This window comes from Saccharomyces cerevisiae, chromosome VIII (assembly GCF_000146045.2).
Source record: "Saccharomyces cerevisiae S288C chromosome VIII, complete sequence".
In the NCBI taxonomy this organism is placed as follows: domain Eukaryota; kingdom Fungi; phylum Ascomycota; class Saccharomycetes; order Saccharomycetales; family Saccharomycetaceae; genus Saccharomyces; species Saccharomyces cerevisiae.
Genome location: NC_001140.6, coordinates 337,947 through 362,973, shown reverse-complemented (window position 1 = coordinate 362,973; position 25,027 = coordinate 337,947). Strand labels below are relative to the sequence as shown.

General features: G+C 38.1%; 15 protein-coding genes and 1 non-coding gene across 16 annotated transcripts, besides 3 other annotated features; 4 read left to right on the top strand and 12 right to left on the bottom strand.

Moving 5' to 3' along the window:
• Nucleotides 1-208: 208 nt before the first annotated feature.
• On the bottom strand, nt 209-859 carry FUR1 (uracil phosphoribosyltransferase; the record flags this gene model as incomplete). Its single annotated transcript, NM_001179258.1, has 1 exon — nt 209-859. The coding sequence occupies one exon, from the start codon at nt 857-859 to the stop codon at nt 209-211; it is 651 nt and encodes a 216-aa protein (NP_011996.2).
• A 470-nt stretch (nt 860-1,329) lies between these two features.
• YHR127W (uncharacterized protein) lies at nt 1,330-2,061 on the bottom strand (the record flags this gene model as incomplete). The annotated part of the gene is made up of 1 exon (NM_001179257.1): nt 1,330-2,061. One exon carries the CDS (start codon nt 2,059-2,061, stop codon nt 1,330-1,332), a length of 732 nt encoding a protein of 243 aa, NP_011995.1.
• Nucleotides 2,062-2,792: 731 nt separating this feature from the next.
• On the top strand, nt 2,793-3,272 carry ANS1 (Ans1p; the record flags this gene model as incomplete). Its single annotated transcript, NM_001179256.1, has 1 exon — nt 2,793-3,272. One exon carries the CDS (start codon nt 2,793-2,795, stop codon nt 3,270-3,272), a length of 480 nt encoding a protein of 159 aa, NP_011994.1.
• A 329-nt stretch (nt 3,273-3,601) lies between these two features.
• Nucleotides 3,602-3,895: a long terminal repeat (Ty1 LTR).
• Nucleotides 3,811-4,116, bottom strand: YHR125W (uncharacterized protein; the record flags this gene model as incomplete). Its single annotated transcript, NM_001348824.1, has 1 exon — nt 3,811-4,116. The coding sequence occupies one exon, from the start codon at nt 4,114-4,116 to the stop codon at nt 3,811-3,813; it is 306 nt and encodes a 101-aa protein (NP_001335740.1).
• Nucleotides 3,907-4,124: a long terminal repeat (Ty4 LTR).
• Nucleotides 4,124-4,302: a long terminal repeat (Ty1 LTR).
• A 102-nt stretch (nt 4,303-4,404) lies between these two features.
• On the top strand, nt 4,405-4,496 carry YNCH0010C. Its single transcript is given in 2 exon segments — nt 4,405-4,441; nt 4,461-4,496. It is a non-coding gene; the product is annotated as a tRNA-Phe (tRNA).
• Nucleotides 4,497-4,529: 33 nt separating this feature from the next.
• NDT80 (transcription factor NDT80) lies at nt 4,530-6,413 on the bottom strand (the record flags this gene model as incomplete). The annotated part of the gene is made up of 1 exon (NM_001179254.1): nt 4,530-6,413. One exon carries the CDS (start codon nt 6,411-6,413, stop codon nt 4,530-4,532), a length of 1,884 nt encoding a protein of 627 aa, NP_011992.1.
• Nucleotides 6,414-6,892: 479 nt separating this feature from the next.
• Nucleotides 6,893-8,159, bottom strand: EPT1 (bifunctional diacylglycerol cholinephosphotransferase/ethanolaminephosphotransferase; the record flags this gene model as incomplete). Its single annotated transcript, NM_001179253.1, has 2 exons — nt 6,893-8,018; nt 8,110-8,159. 2 exons carry the CDS (start codon nt 8,157-8,159, stop codon nt 6,893-6,895), a joined length of 1,176 nt encoding a protein of 391 aa, NP_011991.1.
• Nucleotides 8,160-8,653: 494 nt separating this feature from the next.
• On the bottom strand, nt 8,654-9,349 carry CIA2 (iron-sulfur cluster assembly protein CIA2; the record flags this gene model as incomplete). The annotated part of the gene is made up of 1 exon (NM_001179252.1): nt 8,654-9,349. One exon carries the CDS (start codon nt 9,347-9,349, stop codon nt 8,654-8,656), a length of 696 nt encoding a protein of 231 aa, NP_011990.1.
• A 305-nt stretch (nt 9,350-9,654) lies between these two features.
• Nucleotides 9,655-10,218, bottom strand: LSM12 (Lsm12p; the record flags this gene model as incomplete). Its single annotated transcript, NM_001179251.1, has 1 exon — nt 9,655-10,218. One exon carries the CDS (start codon nt 10,216-10,218, stop codon nt 9,655-9,657), a length of 564 nt encoding a protein of 187 aa, NP_011989.1.
• A 302-nt stretch (nt 10,219-10,520) lies between these two features.
• Nucleotides 10,521-13,400, bottom strand: MSH1 (mismatch repair ATPase MSH1; the record flags this gene model as incomplete). The annotated part of the gene is made up of 1 exon (NM_001179250.1): nt 10,521-13,400. One exon carries the CDS (start codon nt 13,398-13,400, stop codon nt 10,521-10,523), a length of 2,880 nt encoding a protein of 959 aa, NP_011988.1.
• A 288-nt stretch (nt 13,401-13,688) lies between these two features.
• Nucleotides 13,689-16,931, bottom strand: SET1 (histone methyltransferase SET1; the record flags this gene model as incomplete). Its single annotated transcript, NM_001179249.1, has 1 exon — nt 13,689-16,931. The coding sequence occupies one exon, from the start codon at nt 16,929-16,931 to the stop codon at nt 13,689-13,691; it is 3,243 nt and encodes a 1,080-aa protein (NP_011987.1).
• Nucleotides 16,932-17,345: 414 nt separating this feature from the next.
• ORC6 (origin recognition complex subunit 6) lies at nt 17,346-18,653 on the top strand (the record flags this gene model as incomplete). The annotated part of the gene is made up of 1 exon (NM_001179248.1): nt 17,346-18,653. The coding sequence occupies one exon, from the start codon at nt 17,346-17,348 to the stop codon at nt 18,651-18,653; it is 1,308 nt and encodes a 435-aa protein (NP_011986.1).
• A 52-nt stretch (nt 18,654-18,705) lies between these two features.
• TOM71 (protein channel TOM71) lies at nt 18,706-20,625 on the bottom strand (the record flags this gene model as incomplete). The annotated part of the gene is made up of 1 exon (NM_001179247.1): nt 18,706-20,625. The coding sequence occupies one exon, from the start codon at nt 20,623-20,625 to the stop codon at nt 18,706-18,708; it is 1,920 nt and encodes a 639-aa protein (NP_011985.1).
• A 228-nt stretch (nt 20,626-20,853) lies between these two features.
• COX23 (Cox23p) lies at nt 20,854-21,309 on the bottom strand (the record flags this gene model as incomplete). Its single annotated transcript, NM_001179246.1, has 1 exon — nt 20,854-21,309. The coding sequence occupies one exon, from the start codon at nt 21,307-21,309 to the stop codon at nt 20,854-20,856; it is 456 nt and encodes a 151-aa protein (NP_011984.1).
• A 305-nt stretch (nt 21,310-21,614) lies between these two features.
• On the top strand, nt 21,615-22,865 carry DMA1 (ubiquitin-conjugating protein DMA1; the record flags this gene model as incomplete). Its single annotated transcript, NM_001179245.1, has 1 exon — nt 21,615-22,865. The coding sequence occupies one exon, from the start codon at nt 21,615-21,617 to the stop codon at nt 22,863-22,865; it is 1,251 nt and encodes a 416-aa protein (NP_011983.1).
• A 124-nt stretch (nt 22,866-22,989) lies between these two features.
• On the bottom strand, nt 22,990-24,891 carry BZZ1 (Bzz1p; the record flags this gene model as incomplete). Its single annotated transcript, NM_001179244.1, has 1 exon — nt 22,990-24,891. The coding sequence occupies one exon, from the start codon at nt 24,889-24,891 to the stop codon at nt 22,990-22,992; it is 1,902 nt and encodes a 633-aa protein (NP_011982.1).
• Between the last annotated feature and the right edge of the window lie 136 nt (nt 24,892-25,027).

The window sequence follows — 25,027 nt, the reverse complement described above, 5'->3', positions numbered from 1 at the left end:
GCATATTTGTTATAAATAGCCATTGATACGTTTATATTATTTTTACAAAAAAAGGTAATTAAACATGCATGAACAACAAAATTGATAGTAGAAGAGACGGCAACAAAGGTTTAAAACGAGAAAGGAAATTTAAAACAGTAGAAACCAAAAGTTGATATGCGGCTTCAGCCGTTCTGAACCTTCAAGATGGTGTTCGGGTGTGATTTATTTAAACACAGTAGTATCTGTCACCAAAGTCACCCAACCCTGGAACTAGATACTTGTTTTCATCTAGACCTCTGTCGAGGGCACCAGTAACAATTCTGACCTCTGGGAAGGCGGCATGGTATTTTTCAATCCCTTCCTTACTACAGATTAGGTTTAAGAAGTAAATTCTCTCTGGCTTAACACCTCTCTTAATCAAGACTTCTGTAGCCATGATAGCACTACCACCGGTGGCCAGCATTGGGTCTAATAGGAAGACATACCTTTCAGATATATCCTCTGGTAATTTTTCGTAGAATAACTTTGGTAAAGCAGTCTCCTCGTCCCTTTGAATTAAAATTTTACCGATACGCACAGACCTACAACAGTCTCTTAATCCTTGCTCCATCGATTCACCAGCTCTGACAATGGAAACACCACAGATTTTACCCATGAATGAGACACCTTCGAAGTTTTCGTTGGTGTCAGTTTCCACAATTTGCTTTTGCACAGGTAGATGGTTCAAACCTTCTTCAACCAACAATCTGATGATTCTATCGGAGTAGAAAATGAAATCAGGTCTAGTTGTATTCTTATTTCTGATGATGGTGTACAAACCCAGCAATTGGTTTGTTTGAGGTAGCAAGTAGACGTTCTTAAATGGTTCCGAAGACATTTTTTGCAGATTTCTAGGTTTGCTAACGAAAGACCCTTTGTTTGGATAATATATAAGATATGTAAGGTACAAGAATGGAGAAGCCAAAAAGAATAACGGGTTCATGGTTCAAGAAGAAATGAAGCTAGTATTGGAAGAGGATTCTTACCAATATATATATCTCTTTTGAGGCAGCTTTGAAAGAAGAAGTGAAAAAAAAAAAAATTTTGAAAAAAAAGACGGAAAGGGAAAAGTCCGCCGGAGATAATTACAACTGTCGATTTTTTATGCGATGAGATAAGCTTATAGAAAAACCGGCCTTTCTGTTATTGCAATGACCTGCTTTATAGTTTATGAAATAATTACATAGGTCGATTACTAGTAGAATGAGGTATTGTTATTAGGCAGTCATGAGAAAGCATGTCTTCAAAAAAATAGTTTGTGGCGGGGATTTTGCTGATTAAATACCTTGTGAGTGTCGTTGACAAACTCTAATACGACAAGTGGGACGATTCATCAGATGCAATCACCACTTGGATGCGCCTTCCATCAACTAGAGCGCCATGGAACAGTTTTCTTACCTTCTCCAAAGACTGTGTTGTAGGATATGCCAGACGGACCTTAGCGGTGGCAGATCCTGAAGGCAGGTCTCTAACCCTAATTTGAGCTATCTGCACCTGAGAAATGTTTTCCAGAACATTTTTCAAGTTTTCTTGGTTTACTCCCAAAGTTAGGTTGAATAGCATTAACAATTTATCTGAAGCATCTGAATTTGTAGATATCACAAGCTGGCTGCCACCTTGTATTTCTTCGCCAAAATGTTGTCGCTGCAATTTAATATTAGTGGTAAAATTCCGAGAGTTCTTGGCCCTGTTCATGCCGTTTGCTTTTTCGCTCTGCCAATCGGTTCCTCTGTGGGCATTGCCCCAGTCAGGACTGCTGTTTATGTCTTTGTGGGGCCTATTATTCTTTATTCCCTTTTTCCTATTTCTTTGGGAAACATTAGTTCTTTTATCGATAGCACCCTGTGCTTCTCTTAACAGTACACCGACGTCATTGCTGCTTACTAGCTTACCGTTGACAACGCTAAATCCTTCTTTAGTGTGTTCTACGGTTTTTTTTTTCGCTACGCCAACTTTTTTAATCTTGTCCATGGGAACCACTCTGTCTATTAAGCGTTTACTTTGAACATTTTTCTTGGAGGTTGTTCTATTTCTAGCCATTTTGTGCTCTGATAGATATTTCTGCCTGCTCCAATCTAAGACATTGTATATTTTGAGGTTACTATGATCTCTAATCAATTCACGGTGTGTATCTTCTAAAAAATCTATGGATGGACCTTTTTTTTTTTCGCGTTGGCCCTGAAAGTTCCCTTACCCGGTTGCTTTTCCTGACAAATTTCTGTAATGACAGTAAATGAGGATGAAAAGTAGACTTTGGATACAATATCACTGCAGATTCGGCAAACTGAGGTGTTGATGTAAGTTGTTCTCACCGTGAATACTACCTCATCAATATGTATTGGGTAAGTGCAGCTCTTTTTTCTACCGTAATATTTCTTTGTATGGTAAAGTCTCGAACACTTTTCCTTTCCTTTTTTTTTATATTTCTTTTTATGCTAACTAATTTTTCTCTCTTCGAAAATCCAAAAAGAAAGTTTCAGTCGTACCTGGTACCTTGAGTCGCGATTCTTCGTAGTACAAATTATAAATCTAGACCCCACTTTGATTACTTTTGATGCCAAACGTTTCTTTTGACCTCTTTCCTTTTTACTAGCATTTGTAAAAATATCCATGTTTTTGTAGCTCGAGGAATACTATATAAAGGTGAACCTCCTCCTCAAAAATAGCCAACATTAACTTCAATACTTCATGTAATTTAATTTTTATAATCTGTTCAGTCAGCATATAAAAAATATAGAACAGAATCAAACGAACATCATAATTAATCTACCATGAAGTGCACTTTAGTTTCCACATTGTTTGCCATCACCAATATTCTAGTTGCACATGCACAAGTAAGCAACTCCTCAGACACGTTGGACGTACAATTTGCGAATAGTACGAACTCGTACATAGAAGGAAAATTTAATTCGACTGATGAAGCCTTCAACAGCAGCGCATCTTGGTCCTTAGCAGCTCAGCAGAAAAAGATATCTAATGCAGCTGTATATGATGTGGGTGGTTGGAATGGCTCATTGTATCGTTCCAATAGAAGCGCTGTTGCAGATCATCAACCCGGCAAAAAGCAAGATGCCGCTATTTCACAGATCAGTGATGGTCAAATCCAAGCCACTGCGTCTGGACCTGAGACTACCGCTGCTACTACCCCAAGTAGTACCGCAAATGTCTCTGTCTATGAAGGTGCTGGTATGAAGGTTGAATCCAAGAACATGGGTTATATAGTTGGAGTAGCAGCGCTATTATTTTTATAATTTGGCCTCCAAATGTAAAAATTGTACAATTAAGGACAATAGTATTTTCATTTTATAAAAAATATGTACATGTTAGAATTTTATAAGCCGAAAAAGCAGTCATTTTACCAGTTGTTTTATTCTTATCAGATGTCATATTCATGAAAACATAACACTGGCCTACACATTACACTGATTTTGTTCTTTAGGACAAGAAGTTTTCCAGAAAGAGTTTGCTGTCATTCACCACCAGTATATTATCATATACAGTATAAGGAGATGACATGAGTCGTGAGAAGTAGTCAGCGAACTTTATGAGAGCTCAAATACAAGGATTGGTAAAGCAATAGTAAGAATTGAGTAAAATTATTACACAACAGTTGGGATTTCGTTGTTGTGAAAGGTTATAATATTAGGTTTTCAAAAATATATTAAAAGCCACCCTCGAAGATACAATAATTCCAAAAAGGGTATCGATACTTTTACACAATATTATTCTATTACACTACTAGTCCTTGCGTTTCAGCTTCCTTTATTTTTGATGACTTTTTTTCAATCTTTACGTAATGTTCTTACACACCATGTGATAATACACTACTAATGTGACTACTAGTTGACGGATGATGATGTTCCTTATTACAGCAGTGTCAAGCCAAATGCATACATCGTATATTAATGTGCGCCACGTTTGACGTTTAAGTGTCACTGTGCTATTATAGAATAAAGAAAATGTTAGCGAGTATTTCATACAGTACTGAAGCCGAATTGAAGATAATTGAACGTTGCTGTGATAATTATTCATAGAAATATTACAGAGGATCGTATTAAATGTTTGGCAACTACCAATCATTATTGCATTGATCATAATCAATAATGAATGACAAATATAAGATGGGGAAGAAGTAATGATAATATTATGTAGAAATATCGATTCCCTTTTGTGAACTTCAAGATCTCCGAAGAGAACTTCTAGTATACTCTGTATACATAATATTGTAACATTGATTAACAATTGAATCTCAAAATTATCAAATTATTCACCCAATCTTCATTATTCACCAAATATTCCCAACTATCAGTAGTTCTTCTGGCAACTAATAAAATACTTAACCTATTCTATGTAGATATGAAGGGAACTGATAACAAATAGTAAGCGGATTTAGCTCAGTTGGGAGAGCGCCAGACTGAAGAAAAAACTTCGGTCAAGTTATCTGGAGGTCCTGTGTTCGATCCACAGAATTCGCATATTTTTTTAACGATTTAAAATCATTAGTTTATTTAATACTTATAGAAACTATCTTCCTCAAACAATTCTTCCCTATTAAATATACCAGATGGTAGAGTACCGCTTGCAATCAACTTGACCCCTTTCGAATATACCCTATCTGCATTTTCTGCATCCATTTTTTGATAATAATTTTGAAACGAACCTGTTTCTAATATTCTTGAAAATGTCCTTGGCACATCCTCTTCCGTAGCTGGGAAAAGTGCAGTTTCCAAGTGAAAATTTTCTGCTGAGTTAGGTAGTATAGAGAAAGAAATATTTGAAAGGGAGAGTTCGTTACCATAGCTTGTTTTGCATTCAGAACGTGAGCCTATCTCTGGTCTTAGATAATTCTGTTCCATTGATTTCTTCTCTATTGTTATATCATAATTTTCATGAGGTAATTCATTGATTTTTTTGAATGCTAATGAGCCTACTTTGAAAATATTCTCATGTTCAAAAGAGCGTGCCGGTTTCAGTTCGATTTGCTTCATATTAACAGAAAAACTACTTGAGTAAACTAAATCCTCCTTTTCTAAACACCCTTCCATACCTCTTGAAGATGAACTCGGATATTTCAGAGAGGAATCTGGACATTGATTTTTCAAAGCACCCAGTTTGTTCTGGATATGTTCAAGAGTCTCCACCCTTTTATTTGGCCTGAAGAACGGATCCTCATTTTCCTTCGAAGCTTCCATTGGTGTGGATTGACGAGATTTGATAGGCGAGATGGAGGCCCCAGAGTTCGGTGCACCTAGCGCCACTTTGGATCGCCTTTTCGAAGGTCTTGCATTTAAGCAACTTTCATTTAACGGCTGCGCCATTGATGGCATTTTTCTTTTTGTGCTGTTTTGTGAGGAATTGACACTCGACGGTGTTCTCACAGTTATTCGCTGAGATGACGCATAGTTAGAAGGTGATCTTCCTCTAATAATAAGAGGAGGCGTTTTCATTTCTTGCAAATACACAAACATCCCTTTTGATCCATTTTTTAAAGCCAGTTCATCATAAGGAATTCCGGGATTCTCCCCATGAAAGGTATCTGGATCTACCACTGCACCTAAAATTACATGCAAGCTAAAGTGTTTATTTTGTTGGGATGGTTTCTTCACGCTAATTGATGAAGCAAATTGAACTCTTTCATAACGGGCAACTTTCTGAATAGAATCTTCTGGATAGGAAAACAATAAAGAGTCCACTCCATATTCTTCATAATTAACGTGGTCTCTGTGCAAATAAAAAGTGGAATCGTATTTTTTCATTTTAGTGATATTTCGAACATTTGAAGCTTCTCTTATGATTTGATGTTTTGGCAAAGGGGAAGGCACCAACGGACATACTGAAGGACAAAATTGAGGACCTTTGTCGCGTTTCGCTGTATGCTGGACGAGATTGATTTCCGTGTCGTCGTCGTCATTCTTAGCTTTTATTTTGATAGCGAAATATTGCACTCTTAATCTGCTTTCTACTGAAGAGTCTTCAACGAGAAGATCAAAACTGCTCTTTAAAAAAGTATCCAAATCACAATTTGCCGTTTCAAACGTTGATACTAAGGTAAAATAATTTCTTTTATAACCTACCCACTCTTCATCAATATGGTCGAACCCTCTGTCAATTCTTGGAATAATTCGTAAATCTAGTGTTCTTCCGGTATGAGACTCAACGACTGGACAATAATCTCTCACTAATTCAAATGGAGGTCCCACTTTGAACTGTAGTGTTGATCTAGGGGCAATTTTTAGTTTCCTTTTGTCGAAATAATTCGAAGTGGTGCCATCTTCATTCAACTGCGTAAGGATAACAGGCGTATCCTCTTCCTGTTCTGTGCTTAATTCCCTCTCATATTTGGATACGAGATCATCCTGTAATACTGGATCTGTGTTTTCCATTTCATTCATTTTAAGCGCTTTTTATAATATTGTTATTTCTCTTTAATGAAAGGTTAGTAAACTTTCAATTTTTTGCTTAAATAGGTGACACAAAATGGAGGGCAATTATAAGGGACCTTGGCTTTTCGAAACAAAAGACAACCGTTCTGGAGCTTTGTCAGAGAGCTGGGCGGTTGTATAGAGGACAGGCCTCGAGATATTTGAGATCTCGTTTTCTACTCTTTTGTGTCATACGGCCTGGCCGATTTTCTGACACTTTGCCCTCCAAGCCGCACCTGAAGCAGAAAACGTCAAATAGCCGCGGAAGTAACAATGTAAAGTCACATATACAGTAATAGGAATGAAACACTATGTATATTCAAGGACCTTTATAGTTCTATAATATAACGCTATCTATTACACAAACTTGAGATTGAAAATCTCACAGGGCGATAGATTCATTGTTGTGCCTTGTTTTCGAATAAAAAAAAGTAGATACAAAGTGCGATTTATGTCAGCTTGGAGCGCTTGATGGATAAAGCATAAACGTCCAGGTACTCAGTAAATTCATGGATAATGTCATTCATAAACATAATGTGAACACCTAGTGAGAGACCGAACCCAAGCCAAGATAGGGCAAAGACGATTTTATTAGACTCAATTCCCCAAAGGGATAGACATATTTTGTACAATACTATCTGGCACAAAGGAATTAACATGGGTGCATTGAACATGGGAAAGCTCTGCTTAGTTAAATGGCAAACGATTATTCTTCCGACGGTAAATGCTCCCGTGAAACCAACGGAAAGGATGAAAGAGAGTGTAATAAAGCTTGGTTGCATCCACACTAGTAAAGCAATGCTTGCATAATAGGCAAAAAAGGGCAAAAGACCTTTTATAGCACTATCTTGCTCAATTTGCGTGATATTGTTGGCCGAAGAAGTGCTGTTTCTATAATACTTATCCACGTTTCTTTTCGCAGACAATGCGTTCATAACCAAACCGAAAACAGCTAGGGAAAAAACAATATCTAGAGTGTCTACATCAATTACCTTATCACCAACTGTAATTGTAAATAAGTAGGTATGCCAGATTACCTGTTTTCCGTATATACCTGTCAGTATCAATGAAACGCAAACAATCAGGATGCCTTCCACGGGTCCAGAAAACTCACTTAAGTATAATGTGTGTGTATGGTACTCTTCCCAAGTACTTAAGTAAAAATTCGTCAGCATCGCAAATTGGGATAACATTAAGTTATACGAAAATCCCATTCCAGTTTCGGATGCGAAGATGAAAATAGACAGAGTAGAATTAATGGCATCAATACTATGATCGAATAGTTCTCCTAAGGGTCCTGATTGATTGATACGGCGAGCGTGTACACCATCACATCCATCGAACGTTTGATATAGGAATACACCTAAAGCGTAAGAAAAATATGTCCAGCGAGGCGTATCTGTGTTAAGGTTTGGATCGTAATAGAATACAGTCAACACGTTGATAACTATAAAAGCAAATCCTGATAATGTGATGATGTTGGGCGCCATCCACGTGGGAAATATGTGACAAAATCTTTGCCAAAATGGCTTTAAGAAATACTTCGATACCAGCGAGCGGTCTTCACTTTGATATCTATCATGAAAAGGAATAAAAATTGTTGAAAGTTAGTAACAATGCTTCTGACTTCTGCACTTTAAAGGCAGCCAATGGACGCTTCACATACTTATATGACTTTAGATTTTCGATATGTGAATCCGGAACAAAATATCCCATTTTATACCTTAGCTTGTTTTTCTTATTCTACACTTCTAATTCCTACTACGATGCCATTGTATTCTTAGCCACAACGTAATTTCTCGACAAATATACGTATGCTCAGTCCAGCCCTTTCGCACAATTCCTCGCGTAAATATGGAAGCTTGTGAAATTTTATGAAAAGTGAGACCAATCGTAAGAATAACACTGAACGAACGCCAGGAGGCTACTATAGGTCGAGAGTTCGTTAATGTACATAAAGGTTTGATATGCGATACTCTTTGATGAAGAAGACAAAGAAAGTTATACCTGTGTTCTGTATTTTGCCATTTGAACAAAATAAACAAGATACAGGAACCAAACCATTGTAAAAACCGTTATTTAATCGATTGGAGAAAATACTATATAATAAAATGTAGCTATAGCTGTGTTATACAGTGAGAGCACATTGTTAAATTTACATGTTTTTTGATAGCTTCGTGAGTAAGGGAAGCAAAAAGAAGAATCCCCGTTTACTTACAAGTCACTAACATCTTAGAGACTACACCCAACAGTTGTTCATTCTCACATGCAGCTGCTACACGTTCCTTATCATTTAGTTGTTTATTTACCTGGTTCTCACTATCATGAGTACCTTTCTTCAACAAAATAGTAATTCTAAATCTTGGGGGAAGAGACCTTTCTAACCTGACCCGTATCCCCAGACCAATCAACGTTGCCAGAGAACAATGGGTAATTGTTGGTGTTATTTTGATCACGACTTCAGCCATTTCGTTCTGGTTTCCTGAATCATGAACATCAATATCTTCCAAATTTACAACAGAGAGTTGTCCCAGACTTAACGGGTGCTCAGGGTCGGAAATATGAGCTATCAAATCATATATTTCTTGAGCATCAATGAGATCAGGCTCTTCCTCCTCCTTTCCTCCACCCGCTACGGATTCATCCTCGCTTTCTGCTGGCAAACTATCCTCATCGGAAGTCAGTTCTGGTGGAATTCGAATGGAAAGAAGCTTGTCTAAGACCTCTATATCTTGCAATACCTGAGACTTTAAAGAATGGTCTATTTTCAGCAAAAGGCTTCTCCTTTCCAGCGTAGCTTCGTTGCTGAACCCGCCTAACAAAAGGTCCTTGGTACTATCTTCTTTTCTAGTGGGAAGTTGGTTCTCCTCTAAAATGTCGGGATTTTCATTCAAAAACTCAGACATGTGTACTATAAGTGATAACAGGAAATCGTAGAATAATGCAGTAGCAAGATTTTATATTCGACTGGATCTTGAAATACTCGATTTTTTTGCTTGTTAGTCATCACTTATTCGCATTTAAATCTAATTCAATTATTCAAACACCGTACACCCAAGCATTGCGACTGAGAAGAGAGTGGTGGAATATTATAGTTTGATAAATAGAAAAATCTGTAGACTCAAATGGATCTCTTTATAAACAATAGTTGACATTATAGAAGTACGGATAAAATATATAACGTATATTATCGTTTCCGTCATTAATTAATCTATCCACCTTTCCTACCATCGTCTTGTTCTAGCTGCTCCCAGCTTCTTTCCACTATTCTTTGAATTAATGTAATGGATTGGTTACTTCCCTCATGTAGCACTTTGATATCTTCGACCTTGTATGGAGGTTGCACCTTAACGTCATCAAGAATAATGATGTCTTTAGCCACCCACTTAGTATCTCCTATGGTCTTGAAGATTTGATCGAAAATGAACTGACCCTCTGCACTCACACCCTTGCCCCTTAAGAGTTCTTTCTTTTTAGATGCTATTACACTTTCTTTCAAAAGCTTCTCAACTCTTTCCACGTTGACATATGAGGGTTTGATTTGTTGCTTTTTGAATGAGTTAAACGAGGGCTTATCACCAATGACTTCCAAATGCTTGATGAATGTACATTTTATCACCTTGAAGTTTTGTGGAGATTGATTCTTCTTTGTTGTTTGGATAGTAAGAGTGTTGTTGGATGAATTGAACGAATACAATCTTCCTTCAGTAACTACATCCAACACGTTCGTAACTTTTATTCTGAATCCGAGCGTTTGCTCAAGGCTGACACTCATGGACGAAAGATGCAAATTGATTTCTTTAGTTACAAGCTTAGATAACCGCTATTTACAAGCCTGGCTCAGAGTGTTTCCTTACCGTAATAAATATCCACCATTATATTCATGGTATAAGGTTTGATCGTTTTGTTTCCGCTAATATCATTCGCGCGACAAACTACGGAAATTTGCAAACTACCGTTTTTGCCATTTTCTAAGTATCTTCACAGTCGCTTTTGAAAAAAAAGACAGGGAAATTGATTCCACATCTTATTATATTACATGTCAAATTATATACAATTAATAGTTGTATTCAAAAGTTATCCCAATATTTCGCGGGCTTCTTTTAACGCTTCCATTGGAAATCCGGCCAATTCCGCAACTCTAATGGCATCTGATTTCGTGCAGATGCCCGGCTTCAACTTATGGTTGTAACAAAAATTGTTTCCACCTAAATCAGTGATTCCGCTTTGGTAAAACTTGACCTTTTCGCTCATTCCTTTCGAACATTTGTTATCAATGATTTGCTTCAGTTCTTGACCAAAATGTGTAGCAAAAAGCGTTCTGCATTGATTGTTCTCTAACAAATACTTTAAAGTTGCATAAGCGATGCTAATGCCTTCTTTACCACTAGTCCCACGGCCAATCTCATCTAGAATAGCTAAAGACCGTTCCGTAGCTCCTTGCAAGATGAACGATGTTTCTATCATCTCAACCATGAACGTACTCATCTCATTGTACAGATCATCTGCTGAACCAACTCGGCTAAAAAGCTTATCTACAATACCCACACGCGCCTTACTGCATGGAACAAAACATCCAATTTGCGCCAGAATGACTATAATTGCATTCTGTCTTAAGAATGTAGATTTACCACCCATATTCGGTCCGGTAATTACCCATAAATTGTCCTTCGCCAATTCGCAGTTATTGGCCGTGAATGTCTCCAAAGAGCGCGCGGAAAGACCCTCTTCAACCATTAGATGTCTCCCATTCACTACTTCTAGTTTATTGCTCTCATCCACTTTTGGGCAGACTAAATTTCTCTCGTTAGCTAACACAGCAAAGGACGATAAGGTATCAAGATAGCCCAGTGTAGTTGCAACTTGTCTGACCTCGTTACTTCTATCAATAAATTTCCTTTTAAAAAGATCAATAATATTAGCCTCTTCATTCCTAATCTTTAAATTTAATAATTCCAACTCGTGCCCCAAGTCTGTCCAAATTTTGTGACTCAACCATCGTGTTTGGCTTGATTTTTGCAAAATATGGAAGCAACTTCCGTGGTACTCCGTCGATTTACTAATTAACTCATCAATTTTCTTTAAACTAGAGGCTGTTCCTGTCACATGGAGGGCATACTCACCGTTTTGCCTTTCCTTCAAGGTGAAAGTCTTAGCACCTAGGTCGCCAACAAAAAAACCTTTTAATAAAGCATTGTACTCAGTTTTTTTTTGCCAAACGCCCTGATAAGTGTCATGCAATTTCCTAAGTTTGGTATTGAACGAAGGGTTTACGATAAAATCTCTTAATTCAAAAATCTCATCTTTGTTACTTTCTTTCTTGTCTTTTACATCTATGTCAAGCATTCTAGTTACATCTGCATTCTGTTTAGCATCTTGTGACTTTGCTAGCTCTTCCTCATTTAAAAACTTCAAAATATCATCAATCAAATTTTTTTCAAAATTTAAAGACTCAGTCAGCTGTGTGATTTGACTCTTTAATGTAGCTTTCATCAACGACGTGTTATTTAGTAAATATTTTCTTATTTCTCTTGAAACCTCTAGTGAACGTGCCATTTGAATAAGTTCTAATGCCTCGCCCCTTCCGAAACTAAACTTTTGAAGTATACGGGATAGATCATTTACTTTTTTCAACATAGTCCGTAGTGTTTCAGTGATATCACGGTTGTCTTTGAAAAATGCTACAATTTTCTGACGCTTTTTAATTTCTTTCAAATCAAGGGAAGGTCCACTCAACCATTGAGACAGAAGTCTTGTTCCTGAAGGTGTAACTGTCCTTCTTATAGATGATAACAGAGAGCCTTTTTTATTGTTGTCTCTTACAGTAGAATGCAATTCAAGTGCAGTGCTGGTTCTTGAATCAATTTGCATTATCGCCGTTGCTAATTGTCTCTGAGGAATCTGAAAATTAATAGAGAAATCAGGTAGATGATTACTTACGTATATTAATGTATTCCTCAAAGCAGCTAACTCCTTCTGAGTAAAAGTTTGAAATTGGATTTTCAATTGCCTTTCCGTTGCTTCTTTACCTCCCAAATTAAACAGCCCATAGAATGATTCAATAGTGCGATGTTGACTGGGCATTTTCTGATATTTTATAAAAAATTTTTTAAGCTCAACAAGTTCAGGATACCACGTCCCTGACTCGATATGAAACTCAAGTAATCTTTCATCTAATAAAATCTCCTTAGGTTGAATTCTTGTTATTGCAGAAACCAAATCTCTAAGATACACTTGTTGAACAAATATCTCCCCAGTACTCACATCACACCAACATATACCAACTTTTAGACTCGTGTCTGCCACTTGACTCATACAGTTTTCAGGAAATTCGATGTTCAGGAGATATGTATTTTCCCTCAAATTTTCAAATGCTTCATCAATAAAAGTGCCGGGAGTAACGATTCTAGTCACTCTCCTATAGAATTTATTGGCTTCATTATCTGCCACGTCCTTTTTTTTGAATTGCTCTGCGATAGTTACACTGTATCCGCAATTGTTAACAAGCATTTTTAAATGTCGACTTAACTGGTGTACAGGAAACCCAGCAAATGGAACTTTGCCATGACTATAAGCTCGATTCGTCAATGATATATTTAATTCTGGAGCGTATCTAATTGCTTGTTCAAAGTAAAGTTCATAAAATGACCCCATTTGTGTTAAAACCACATGATCCTTATACAAATCCATCAAGTCACGAACATATTGTAATGATGGTGGAAGGGAAGCCTTCGAGGGCTCAGTGCTTGATAGTTTGTCATCTTGCTGAGTCGAAAGACAATTTCGTGTGTCAATTGAACCCAAATTATCTTTTTTTTCGCTATTTGATTCAGAAATTTTATTAAAACTAATTTTGAGTTTTGATATTTTTGGTTGAGCGGTATCAGTACTAGAATATCGTAAGGAAACCCTAGAAATGGGCCGGAATGCTGTCGGTAGCCTAAAGAAATGCTTCATCCGTGGCCTTTACGTTTTCTTGCGCATATGTTATGTACCATCTATATTATTGAATGTTCGTGTTTTCAGGCATTTCTCTGCAAGCAAAAGTCATCGCGAAATCTTTATTCTTCAACAGTGAGAGATCGCAAAATTTTCCAAAAAAATGACACGAACAAAAGTACTAATCGTTAAAATAATGGCCGAGATTACTTATAGATGTATACAGTTTAGTATTTATCTTTACCTTTTGCTGGAAAGCAACGATATGTTAAATCAGGAAGCTCCAAACAAATCAATGTATCATCGTCAGTTCAAGAAACCTTTACAATTAGGTGCTCCACATAAACAAGGAAGTCTTTCCTCGTCATCCTTTTCTCTCTCAAATTTGTAATCATATGTCAACTCTTCGCTTGCCGCGATATCACGCAGTGCATAGATAACAATTCTCCTTCTCCCGCCAACCTTTATAATCTTTGCCGTACAATTTGGATCACAACAATGATTAATGAAACGGGCTATACCACCTTTCTTGGTGGCATCAATAACCGTGTTTTCATCAACCCTAAAAAGGTAACTGGATCCAATCCCATTTTTCAGATATCTTTTCTCTCTCATTTCTGCTACAGGTTGCCTGATCCTTTCACCAACGTACTCGATAATCATTTCCTTTGCTGCGATAGAGTCTAGAGCATATAAACCCCAGTTGTGAATTGCTGAACGAGCGAACATAACTGGCTTTTTTCTTTTATTTAATTGATTTAGTGATAGCAGCTCAGATTCCGTACCAATTGCGGCTTTCTGTGCCTCTATGTCCTGCTGAAATCTTCTATTTGATGCCCTATTATCTCTAGAGGATGAAACTTCTTGAGGAACTGAGTCTGAAGGTTCTTTATTCGAGGATTCTTCTCTTTGACAAAGTTCAGGTGTGTACTCATTCCTTTCATTGTGAATATTCACCGTATTTAAAGGTTGGTGAACTCTGCGACGATGGGGTAGGTAATTAATTTTTAATTTATCCGCAATTTTCCTGAACCCTTCAGCTTTAAAAGAGCTACCTGGTTGTAGTTCACTATCAAATAAAGTTCCATTAAGCTCTATTTGCCAATCGGAAGCCTTCTCTTCTTCAAGAACTTTTCGGCGAGATTGCCAAATTTTATATTCCAGAGCTGCGCTTGTTTCTGGTGTGACGGTAGGAGTATATGTGCTCAATAACTGCTTTAAAATTAGCATATCTTCCTCATCTTTGATAGCATTCTGCAAATCCATAGAAGATAAAGTCTGACTATATTTCAAGTCATATTCCTCAGGTGGATATACAGGTTCGGGAATTTCGGTAGCAGTAGGTTTATACATCGAAGAAGCATCCAGTACGTCAGACGACCCATTTTGATCGGGTACTAACGGCTTAATACCATGAAGGTGATCAGATTCGGGGGTGGTTGGCTCAGACTCACTCTTGAATTTCTTATCTGGAGCTTCTTCTTCCTCTTCTTCAGAAGATGAAGATGTCATATTTTCGTCTTCTTCATCATGTTCTTTTGATACGCGAGTGATCCCTTCATCGTTCAATGGGGTAGTTTCTTTGGAATCGGTTTCTTCGTTCAGTAAATGTGCCATTGGTTTGATACCATTGGATAGCTTTTTCCTCTTTAAAGAAGTATGATCCAACGCGAGTGAATTATGCCTTTTTAAATTTCTTTTATTAGATTTTGCATAGCCACCATATAAACCAAACAAATCAAAATCTCTTTTGGCTTCTTCTTTACGTTTCAATTCATCTTCAGCAATTTTAGATGCAATCTGTTGTCTCTTCTCTTTCTCCTTTAGTTCTCTTTTAGCTAACAATTCAGGAAAATTTGCATGGTCCAAAGCATCAAATACCGTAGGACCAATCAATCTCTTCTTAATATCAACATGTAAAGTCTTTTCCAAATCTTTTAATATTTGTTTTGCTGTAGCTTCAATGAACTCCTCTTTGGACTCGTATTTTATAGGTACATTTGTAGAATTTGAAGATGAGCTAGATTTATTGAATCTAGTTCTGTTTTGGAACCTAGGGAGAATGAGATGAAACTTTATTAGAATAGGAATTCTTCTGCTCCGAGACATTATTGTTAAATTTCCTGACTCTGCATTCGAACATGTTTGCGCATGGGCAATGTCATTAAAAATAATATAGATACCAGTTGGATGATCAATAAATTTCGCACATCTGTATCCCCTTAACTTGTATTTAAAGTCCTCAACGCAGAACCTATGTTTGGCAACAAATATTTTGGAGACATGTAAAACAGGTCTGTTATTAACTACCCCCAAGAGATCATATGGAATTCTTTTTTCACTTCCGGACGAATGAGATAATGTGTCTACCTTAGGTTCCTTGGGCAAGGTAATATCTTTGCCCTGTAATTCCTTTGCTTTTTCGTTTTCTGCTTCTTTCTCTTTAGCCTTCTTCAGGTTCTCTTGTAACTTCTGTAGCTTTTTGACATTTATTTCAACAAATTTAGAAATGATATTATTCAAAATGGAATGCTTGTTTAAAATCACTTCGAACTTGAAGCCCATGATAAAGCAACCCGAAGATTCGTGCTTTCTAACGGCACTAAAGGCTGCTTTTGCTGCATCATTAATTTTTCCATCAGAACTGGCATACTTTATAAGATAAACATGCAAAGGTAAAGCGCTATTAGGATCATTAAATGCTTCAAAATGAGAAATTTCTCCATACTTTTTAAAATAGTTTTTTATTGATATGTCTTGGATATTGGTTGTTGTTGAATCTTGCGCTGGATAGACAACTATTTCACATGAAGGGGGAGGCCCTAAGGAGTACCTGTCATAAGATATGCGAGGCAATAGAATTAGTGAGTTCCTGCATTTTCTGTGGGTTGCCACTTTTCCGCTAGTCATGATACCGTTTTCATTACGTGGGTCGGATGCTTTTATCTCCGGATGTCTGTGTTTTATTTTGAACTTAAACTGTCCATCTTGTAACTCTTTGACTACGTAATAACCTGTTTCAGAAAATTCTTTATCTGTAGCCTTCCACGAAAGCATCTTATCCTTATTGAAGAACTCGCCTTTTATGGGATCAAAATAATGAAACTTAGACTTCAAATTATCTGTGTTGTATCTCAAAACTGAAGGTGGTCTTTGTTGCAAAAGCAGAGCAGATTCTGTGGGAAGAGATCCACTCGAAGACGCTAATGTATTGTGAACATTGCTATTTGAATACCGTGATTGAGACATGCCCCTCCGACTACTGATGTCAGATTTCTTATTTACATATGGGCCGCTTTGGCTGTTGTTAGTAGCATAGTACTGTCGCGTACTTGCATTGTTTGAACTATGTGGGCGATCGTCATTATAGCGTCGCCTTGTACCATCATTATGGTTATAACGTCGACGTTGATTATATTGACTAGAATATTGTTGGTGAGAATGGCCGTTTGAATACTGATAGTGACCAGAACGCGAATATTGAGGCTGTTCCTGGGGTTGTCTGTATGAACCAGAAGACGCGTGTGCTCTTCTATAGTAATTTGACATTCTCTAAACGCAGAGACCTCTTATAAAGATTCAACAAATAAGGAATGTTACCTATGCTAGTCGCAACTCTCTCGTAAGTTGAGGGTTGCTAACAGAAAAACGATGAGAAGAAACTTTTGAAAAATATTGTGTGAAAGCAGCACGAAACAGAGTATGAAAAAAGAATGCGGGCGTCCGTAAAGAGCTAGAATCGCAAGTGTCCAGAATATGCAAGGCTTTCGAATACACTCCTCACGCTTCTCTTCAGCAAAAATCAACTCTTTGTGATAAAACTGTGTATTTCTTTGTTCTTTGCCGTTGTTTACGTTAGTAAGAAATCGGCATTGAAAAAAAAAATCTCACACTAAAATTGCAGAAAAAAGTGTACAATATCAGTAAATAAAATTGGCCAAAACAATACCATTAAAACCAGTCATGTCCATGCAACAAGTCCAACATTGTGTCGCAGAAGTACTTCGACTAGATCCACAAGAAAAACCGGACTGGTCGAGCGGATATTTGAAGAAGTTGACTAATGCGACATCGATTTTATATAATACTTCACTGAACAAGGTAATGCTGAAACAAGATGAAGAGGTTGCTAGATGTCACATATGTGCATACATAGCGTCACAGAAAATGAATGAAAAACACATGCCTGACCTTTGCTATTATATAGACAGTATTCCCTTGGAGCCGAAAAAAGCCAAGCATTTAATGAACCTTTTCAGACAAAGTTTATCTAATTCTTCACCTATGAAACAATTTGCTTGGACACCGAGCCCCAAAAAGAACAAACGCAGTCCAGTAAAGAACGGTGGGAGGTTTACTTCTTCTGATCCGAAAGAGTTGAGGAATCAACTGTTTGGTACACCAACTAAAGTTAGGAAAAGCCAAAATAATGATTCGTTCGTAATACCAGAACTACCCCCCATGCAAACCAATGAATCGCCGTCTATTACTAGGAGAAAGTTAGCATTTGAAGAGGATGAGGATGAGGATGAAGAGGAACCAGGAAACGACGGTTTGTCTTTAAAAAGCCATAGTAATAAGAGCATTACTGGAACCAGAAATGTAGATTCTGATGAGTATGAAAACCATGAAAGTGACCCTACAAGTGAGGAAGAGCCATTAGGTGTGCAAGAAAGCAGAAGCGGGAGAACGAAACAAAATAAGGCAGTTGGAAAACCGCAATCAGAATTGAAGACGGCAAAAGCCCTGAGGAAAAGGGGCAGAATACCAAATTCTTTGTTAGTAAAGAAGTATTGCAAAATGACTACTGAAGAAATAATACGGCTTTGCAACGATTTTGAATTACCAAGAGAAGTAGCATATAAAATTGTGGATGAGTACAACATAAACGCGTCAAGATTGGTTTGCCCATGGCAATTAGTGTGTGGGTTAGTATTAAATTGTACATTCATTGTATTTAATGAAAGAAGACGCAAGGATCCAAGAATTGACCATTTTATAGTCAGTAAGATGTGCAGCTTGATGTTGACGTCAAAAGTGGATGATGTTATTGAATGTGTAAAATTAGTGAAGGAATTAATTATCGGTGAAAAATGGTTCAGAGATTTGCAAATTAGGTATGATGATTTTGATGGCATCAGATACGATGAAATTATATTTAGGAAACTGGGATCGATGTTACAAACCACCAATATTTTGGTCACAGACGACCAGTACAATATTTGGAAGAAAAGAATTGAAATGGATTTGGCATTAACAGAACCTTTATAACATATCCAGTATTAACTAAAAGTATATATTTGACCAATACCTGACATATCTTCTAAAGCATGCCTTTAGCCCTATAACGAGCTAATGTTAGCTCCATCTTTGCACTTATGATTGGATCAGCCCTCAAACGCTTTTGTATCTTTGCAGCTTCCGCGAAGGTAGTAGCTTGAAGTTTTTCATCCATAGTTCTTGCTAAAATTGCAGAATCTTCAAACAATTCTATGGCCTCGTCAATTTTTTCCATTTGTAATTTTAGTTGTGCTAACCCGATCTTCGCTTGTTCAGATCGTGGATCTAATTCACAGGCTTTTGTCAGCAGCTTAATGGCTGCGTTGAATTTCTCTTCATCCAACTGGGTTGGATCTTGAGAGGATTGTCTAGCTAATATAGTTGCTTTCCCAATCAAGGGTCCTATACCCACATGTATTTTTTCTTGCACTTCTTCCAACCTTTTAGCAATATCATATTGTTTAATTGCAGTATCAAAATCGCCCCTATCTGTCAAGATTTCAGCGAAAAAGGTGGGCACCTCAGGTAAGGTAGGAAACTTCAACTTTGTTTCATTGAAAAAAGCTTCAGATTCGGTAAATTTACCTTGCTTGTACAACAAACAGGCTAATTGAATGTAGGGATAAACATTTTCAGGGTTCAAGCTTTGGGCCTTTTGGAAATCTTCCTTGGCATTTTTATAATCTTGTAGAATAAAATACATCTGCCCACGGTGGTAATAGGTTGGCGGATACTCAGGGTTTAGATCAACAGCTTTTTGGAAAAATTTGAAAAATTCTTGAGAGTTTTCTTTATCGGCCAAGGTCAATGCCAAAAATATGTACGAATTTGGTGTTGGATGCAGGTTTATAGATTCTTGTAAAAGAACTTGGGCATCTAACAGGTTATTTTTTAAGAAATGGAAAATACCCGTGTAGCACAATGCCAAGGCAGCATTCTCTCTTAAAGGATCGTCCACTGTATTTGCAGAAAGTAGAGAGTGGTACATGTCAGTGGACTTTGTTAAAAGATCGTTTGCTACTAAGTAACCTTCATCTGTTGCAGAATATAGTCTTTGCAAAGCATCTGACAATAGAGCGTATGCAGTATCGTAGTTTGAACTGGTGTTCACACTAGAAACTTCTAAGTGAGAGTCAAAAATCCCAAAAAATGACGCCAGAGATGTGTTAGACGGCAAAACCTGCGAGCCTCTGCCTTCATCCTTCGATAGGTTTTCATTTAGTACTTTCATTGCTTGCTTATTTAAATTTCTTTCCAGCATAGGTTCAATGGAGGCTCCATCAAAGTCACCATTCAATGACAAAACAGATAGATCAAACATAGCATCAGTGAAGTTGCCCAGTGACTCGTTGGCAGATGCACGTCTCAGCAAGGCTTTAGAATGGTCAGGTTTTATCTCAAGTGCCTTTGTAGTGAACTCTATAACCTTCTCTAAGTCGCCCGTAGAAATGTAACAAGCAGATATGTTGGAATAGAACACTGGTTCATTCGGGTCCAGCTCAATGGCATACTGGTAGTATTTGATGGCCTCATTAAAATTCTTAGCAGTGAAGAAGTGGTTACCTCTGTTCTTCAGTTGCACGGCATACGCTTGTCTCTGGGAGGGTGATAGGCCTTTCAATTGGGCAATATCAGGCTCGCCATTGGGCAAGGAGGGATAGTCAAACCCTTCTCCCGATTTTGCCTTATTGTTCCTCTTGCGTTTATTCTTCTTCTTCTTCCTCTTATTACTTCCACTTACGACGCTGCCGTCGTCCTTTAAGTCCGCCTCGTCTTCATTTTGACCAGCAAAGGCCTCACTTTGACGTCGGTTGTCTTTTGTACCCTTCAATTGCTGCTGTTGCTGCTGCTTAATTTGCTGGTAGTAAACATAAGCACCCACAGCAGCAGTCCCCGCAGAGACCGTTGCTAGGATGGCCACTTTGTTCTTGGTGATAAACCTCAGGAGGGAGTTTTCGGCCATAAGAGCTTCTTATGTTCGGTATATACAAGTATGTAGAGATATATACAAAAAATTCTTTATTCGCACTTTGAAAATCCAATTTAGCTTGCTTATTTACATACCATTGCGAATTAGTTTTTCACATTGCACTAGAGTGTGCTGTGGCTGCCTGTCGGAACACTACGTCGCGTAGTGGCGATCTATATAGAAAACAGATCACAGCTGAACAAACAAGAAGAAAAGGCTGCCTCATTCCCACTGCTGTCTGTTTTTCCTCCTGGCTGTCAGCCATTGTTTCTTGCATTCGCGGTATGCGTCAAAATATTCTTGGCACTTGGATCGGTCGTAATCGTTGCGCTCGAGGCACTGAAAACTGAGCTTGGAGGACTCCTCACAAGGATCATAGTACTGACTGTCAGCCTTTAACGCGAATTTATACTTATTGACCGGGTTCTCCGGGTCGTCTGGGTAGTATTGAAATGACGACGGATCGTCGCTCTTTGGTACATAGTTGACTTTGGTTCTGTCCGTTACGGGTCCACTGGCCGCTGGTGGCGTGGAAGACGAAGATGGTTGTGAATTGTTGCTGCTTGTAGAGCCACTGTTGGTATTTGTGGTATCCCTATTATCGTTGGTCATGGTCATACCGTTGGAGATAGTGGAGAGACTACTAGTTTGCCGCCTGGTGGGGCTGGGCTTCTCCATTCTCTTTAAGCGCTCTCGTGAGAGAATATCACTGTTTACGGCCCACAAAGAGAATGAGAAAATTGATAAACCTTAGCATTGGGATCAGCAGGAGCCTTAGAATTCTGGGTGTGAACAGAAACACATTAGTGCATTAGTGTATAGGTTCGATATTATTCAAAGAGGAACTCGGTGTACGGCTCAACTGTAAACCGTACTTCTCGTTCTTTGTTCACTGCCCTGTTTCTGACTCTTGTGCCGTGAGCTTTTCTTCTTACAGTGTCGATTTCCTGTGCACATACGTTCTGTATAGTGGTTATTCCTGGATGTCTACTAATACTGTTCCCTCATCTCCCCCAAACCAGACGCCACCTGCTGCTTCTGGCATCGCTACCTCTCACGATCACACCAAGTTCAACAATCCCATCAGACTACCGATATCCATCTCTCTCACCATTAACGATACGCCTAACAATAACAGCAATAATAATAGCGTTAGCAATGGTTTAGGTATTTTGCCCTCGCGTACGGCTACTTCTTTAGTCGTTGCAAATAACGGTAGCGCAAACGGCAATGTTGGTGCTACTGCTGCTGCTGCTGCCACTGTGGAGACGAATACAGCCCCCGCGGTGAACACTACAAAGAGTATCCGCCATTTCATATATCCTCCAAACCAAGTCAATCAGACGGAGTTTTCACTTGATATACATCTCCCACCAAATACCTCGCTACCGGAACGGATAGACCAATCTACTTTGAAACGCAGAATGGACAAGCACGGGCTTTTCAGCATTAGGCTAACCCCGTTTATAGATACTTCATCCACGTCTGTGGCTAACCAGGGTCTTTTCTTTGACCCCATTATCAGGACTGCGGGCGCAGGCTCGCAAATTATCATCGGAAGATACACCGAAAGAGTAAGAGAGGCAATTTCCAAAATTCCAGATCAGTATCATCCCGTAGTGTTCAAATCAAAAGTGATATCCAGGACCCATGGGTGTTTCAAAGTTGATGACCAAGGAAACTGGTTTTTGAAAGATGTCAAGTCTTCCAGTGGGACCTTTTTGAACCACCAGCGTCTATCTTCTGCGTCTACCACTTCTAAGGACTACCTTTTACATGACGGAGATATCATACAGCTGGGTATGGACTTTCGCGGCGGGACGGAAGAGATATATCGTTGTGTTAAGATGAAAATAGAATTGAACAAGTCTTGGAAATTAAAGGCCAATGCATTTAATAAAGAAGCCTTGAGCCGAATAAAAAATCTACAGAAACTAACTACTGGTTTAGAACAAGAAGACTGTTCCATTTGTCTAAACAAAATAAAACCTTGCCAAGCCATTTTTATATCACCATGTGCCCATAGTTGGCATTTTCATTGTGTAAGAAGATTGGTTATTATGAATTATCCTCAATTCATGTGTCCGAACTGTAGGACAAACTGTGATTTGGAGACTACCTTGGAATCCGAATCTGAATCCGAATTCGAAAACGAGGACGAAGATGAGCCAGACATTGAAATGGATATAGACATGGAAATAAATAACAATTTAGGTGTTCGCCTAGTAGATTGATCACATGAAATTTTGTGCTATATATATATATATATATATATATATATATAACATAGAGTCGTCATACCTCTCAAAAAAGTGGCGGCCAGGGAAAATATTTAATAGTTTCAGTTCATTCCTTCGTTCATTTACAGTAACTTGTAGGAAATAGACCTTTCAATCCGTCACATTCACCATATGTCCACCCGCTACCGTCATCGCCTCTGATAACAGTAATTATGTCCCCCGGATCAATTGAAATCTCATCATCTCCCTGTGCTTCGTAGGCATATATGGCCTCCATCGTCCTAACAGGTAGTGTACTCCTTCTTGGTGGTGGTACTTCTGGTGCAGGGCCTCTATCATTTGCTTTAACTGTAGCCGCGCTAGATATGCGAATATATGTGGTGGGTACAAGGCCGGTTTCCCCAGTGGTGTCGTTATTTATCTTAGTCCATCCAGAACCCGTATCGCGTGCAACCAAAGAGATTTTGTCTCCTGGCGTAATGGTGATTTCGTCATCATCCTTTTGTACGTATGCATACAACACTTTATTCTTGCCGTCATCACTGGAATTTTGTGTGGTCTTTTTTGTATTGTTGGTACTAGTGGTGCGTATAGAATTATTATCTGAATCTTCACCAGCGTTGTTAGGGGCAGAGCCTAGCCTAGTTCTTCTTGATGTGTTGAAGAGACTTGTTATATGCAAGGGTCCTCCGTTGCCATTACCAGTGCTCCCTCCACTCGAAGGCTTCGAGTCGACGTTCAGGATGTTGTGTTTGAACTTACTGAATATCCCGGATTTCTTCTTTGTTTTGGAAAGATCAATATTGTCTGTGGATAAATCGTATTCTTCAGGAACATTATTCTGAATACTTTCGATTTGAACTTCGGCTTGCAATTTTAATGTTTCGTGTGAGGTAAAGGGTGAAACGACATTTAAGTATTCCTTTAGTGTATCATAAAACTTAGTGGCATTGATATTATCTTCATTAGTTTTCATTTCGTGCTTTATCTTGTTCAAAGTAGACAGTTTGGATAACTCATTTTGAGTTTTATCTTGCAATGAATTGTAATCATTTTCTGCTTTTGCCAGTTTTATTCTCAAGTCTTCAACTTCCAACGACGAGGGAACAGCAAATTTTTCATCATCATGCCATACTGGAGATGGCTTATAGACAAAGTCTTGTGGTTCTTTCCAATTCTTTAGATTGTGCTTGATAAAGATGGCCGTGTTTAAAGAGGGTTTATTCTGCTTGACAACAGAATTTGCCGCCTGGAGTCTTTTGCTGACATTTGCACCCAGATCGTTCTCGACAGAAGCCGCCTTCAACCACAGATCATTTAAGAAAAGGGTCTTTGCCTCATTTACGTCTTGTAGAAGATCTAGCACTTCAGGAACATCTTGAAAATAGTATTTATCCTTAGTTCTATTTGCCTGGTTGATCTTGATTAAATATTCATTTTTACACTTGTTCATCTCCATTTCTTTTTCATCCAACTTCTTTTTATTTCTATCATTAGATGCCTTGGTATACCTATTTCTTGCCATTTCCATAGTGGAACAGGCTTCATCATAGTCCTTCTTCGCTTTTTCCAGTTCGTGGTAAATGTTATCCTTTTTATTAACCATGTCATTGTTAAATCCATTTATCTTGCTCAAAGTCATATCAAGTTTAGTGAATAATCCACTCAATTGATTTGCTACATGATTTTCAAAGTCGGTTGATAACTGATCATGATCCTTGGAAATCATATCAGTCTGAGATAGAATTTCATTCCATGCAACCACACCTGCAGCTTCAATGGACCCTGGCGTGGTAGTAGGTGTGTCACCTACCGAGATAGGAACTGAGGTCGAAGACTTCTTATTAAAGTACTCTGCTGATAAGCGAGATAATCTCTCGCTGTAGTCTTTTTCTAACTTAGCCCTTTCCCGATAAAATTGCTCAATGTCCTTCAACCATTTTAAGTTATTTTGGACCCATTTATGGGTTTCCTTAAATGAATCTTTAATTTCATTACCAATCGATAAATCTGCACTCATTTTTATTGCAAGTAATGTAGTAGTTGGCGTTTAAGGATAGATTTCCGCTCATACAAAATTGATCAATCTGCTACCTTCTTCAAAAACTATTTGCGTACAAACTAAATCTGTCTATTCCTTTGCTAAGCGTATATTC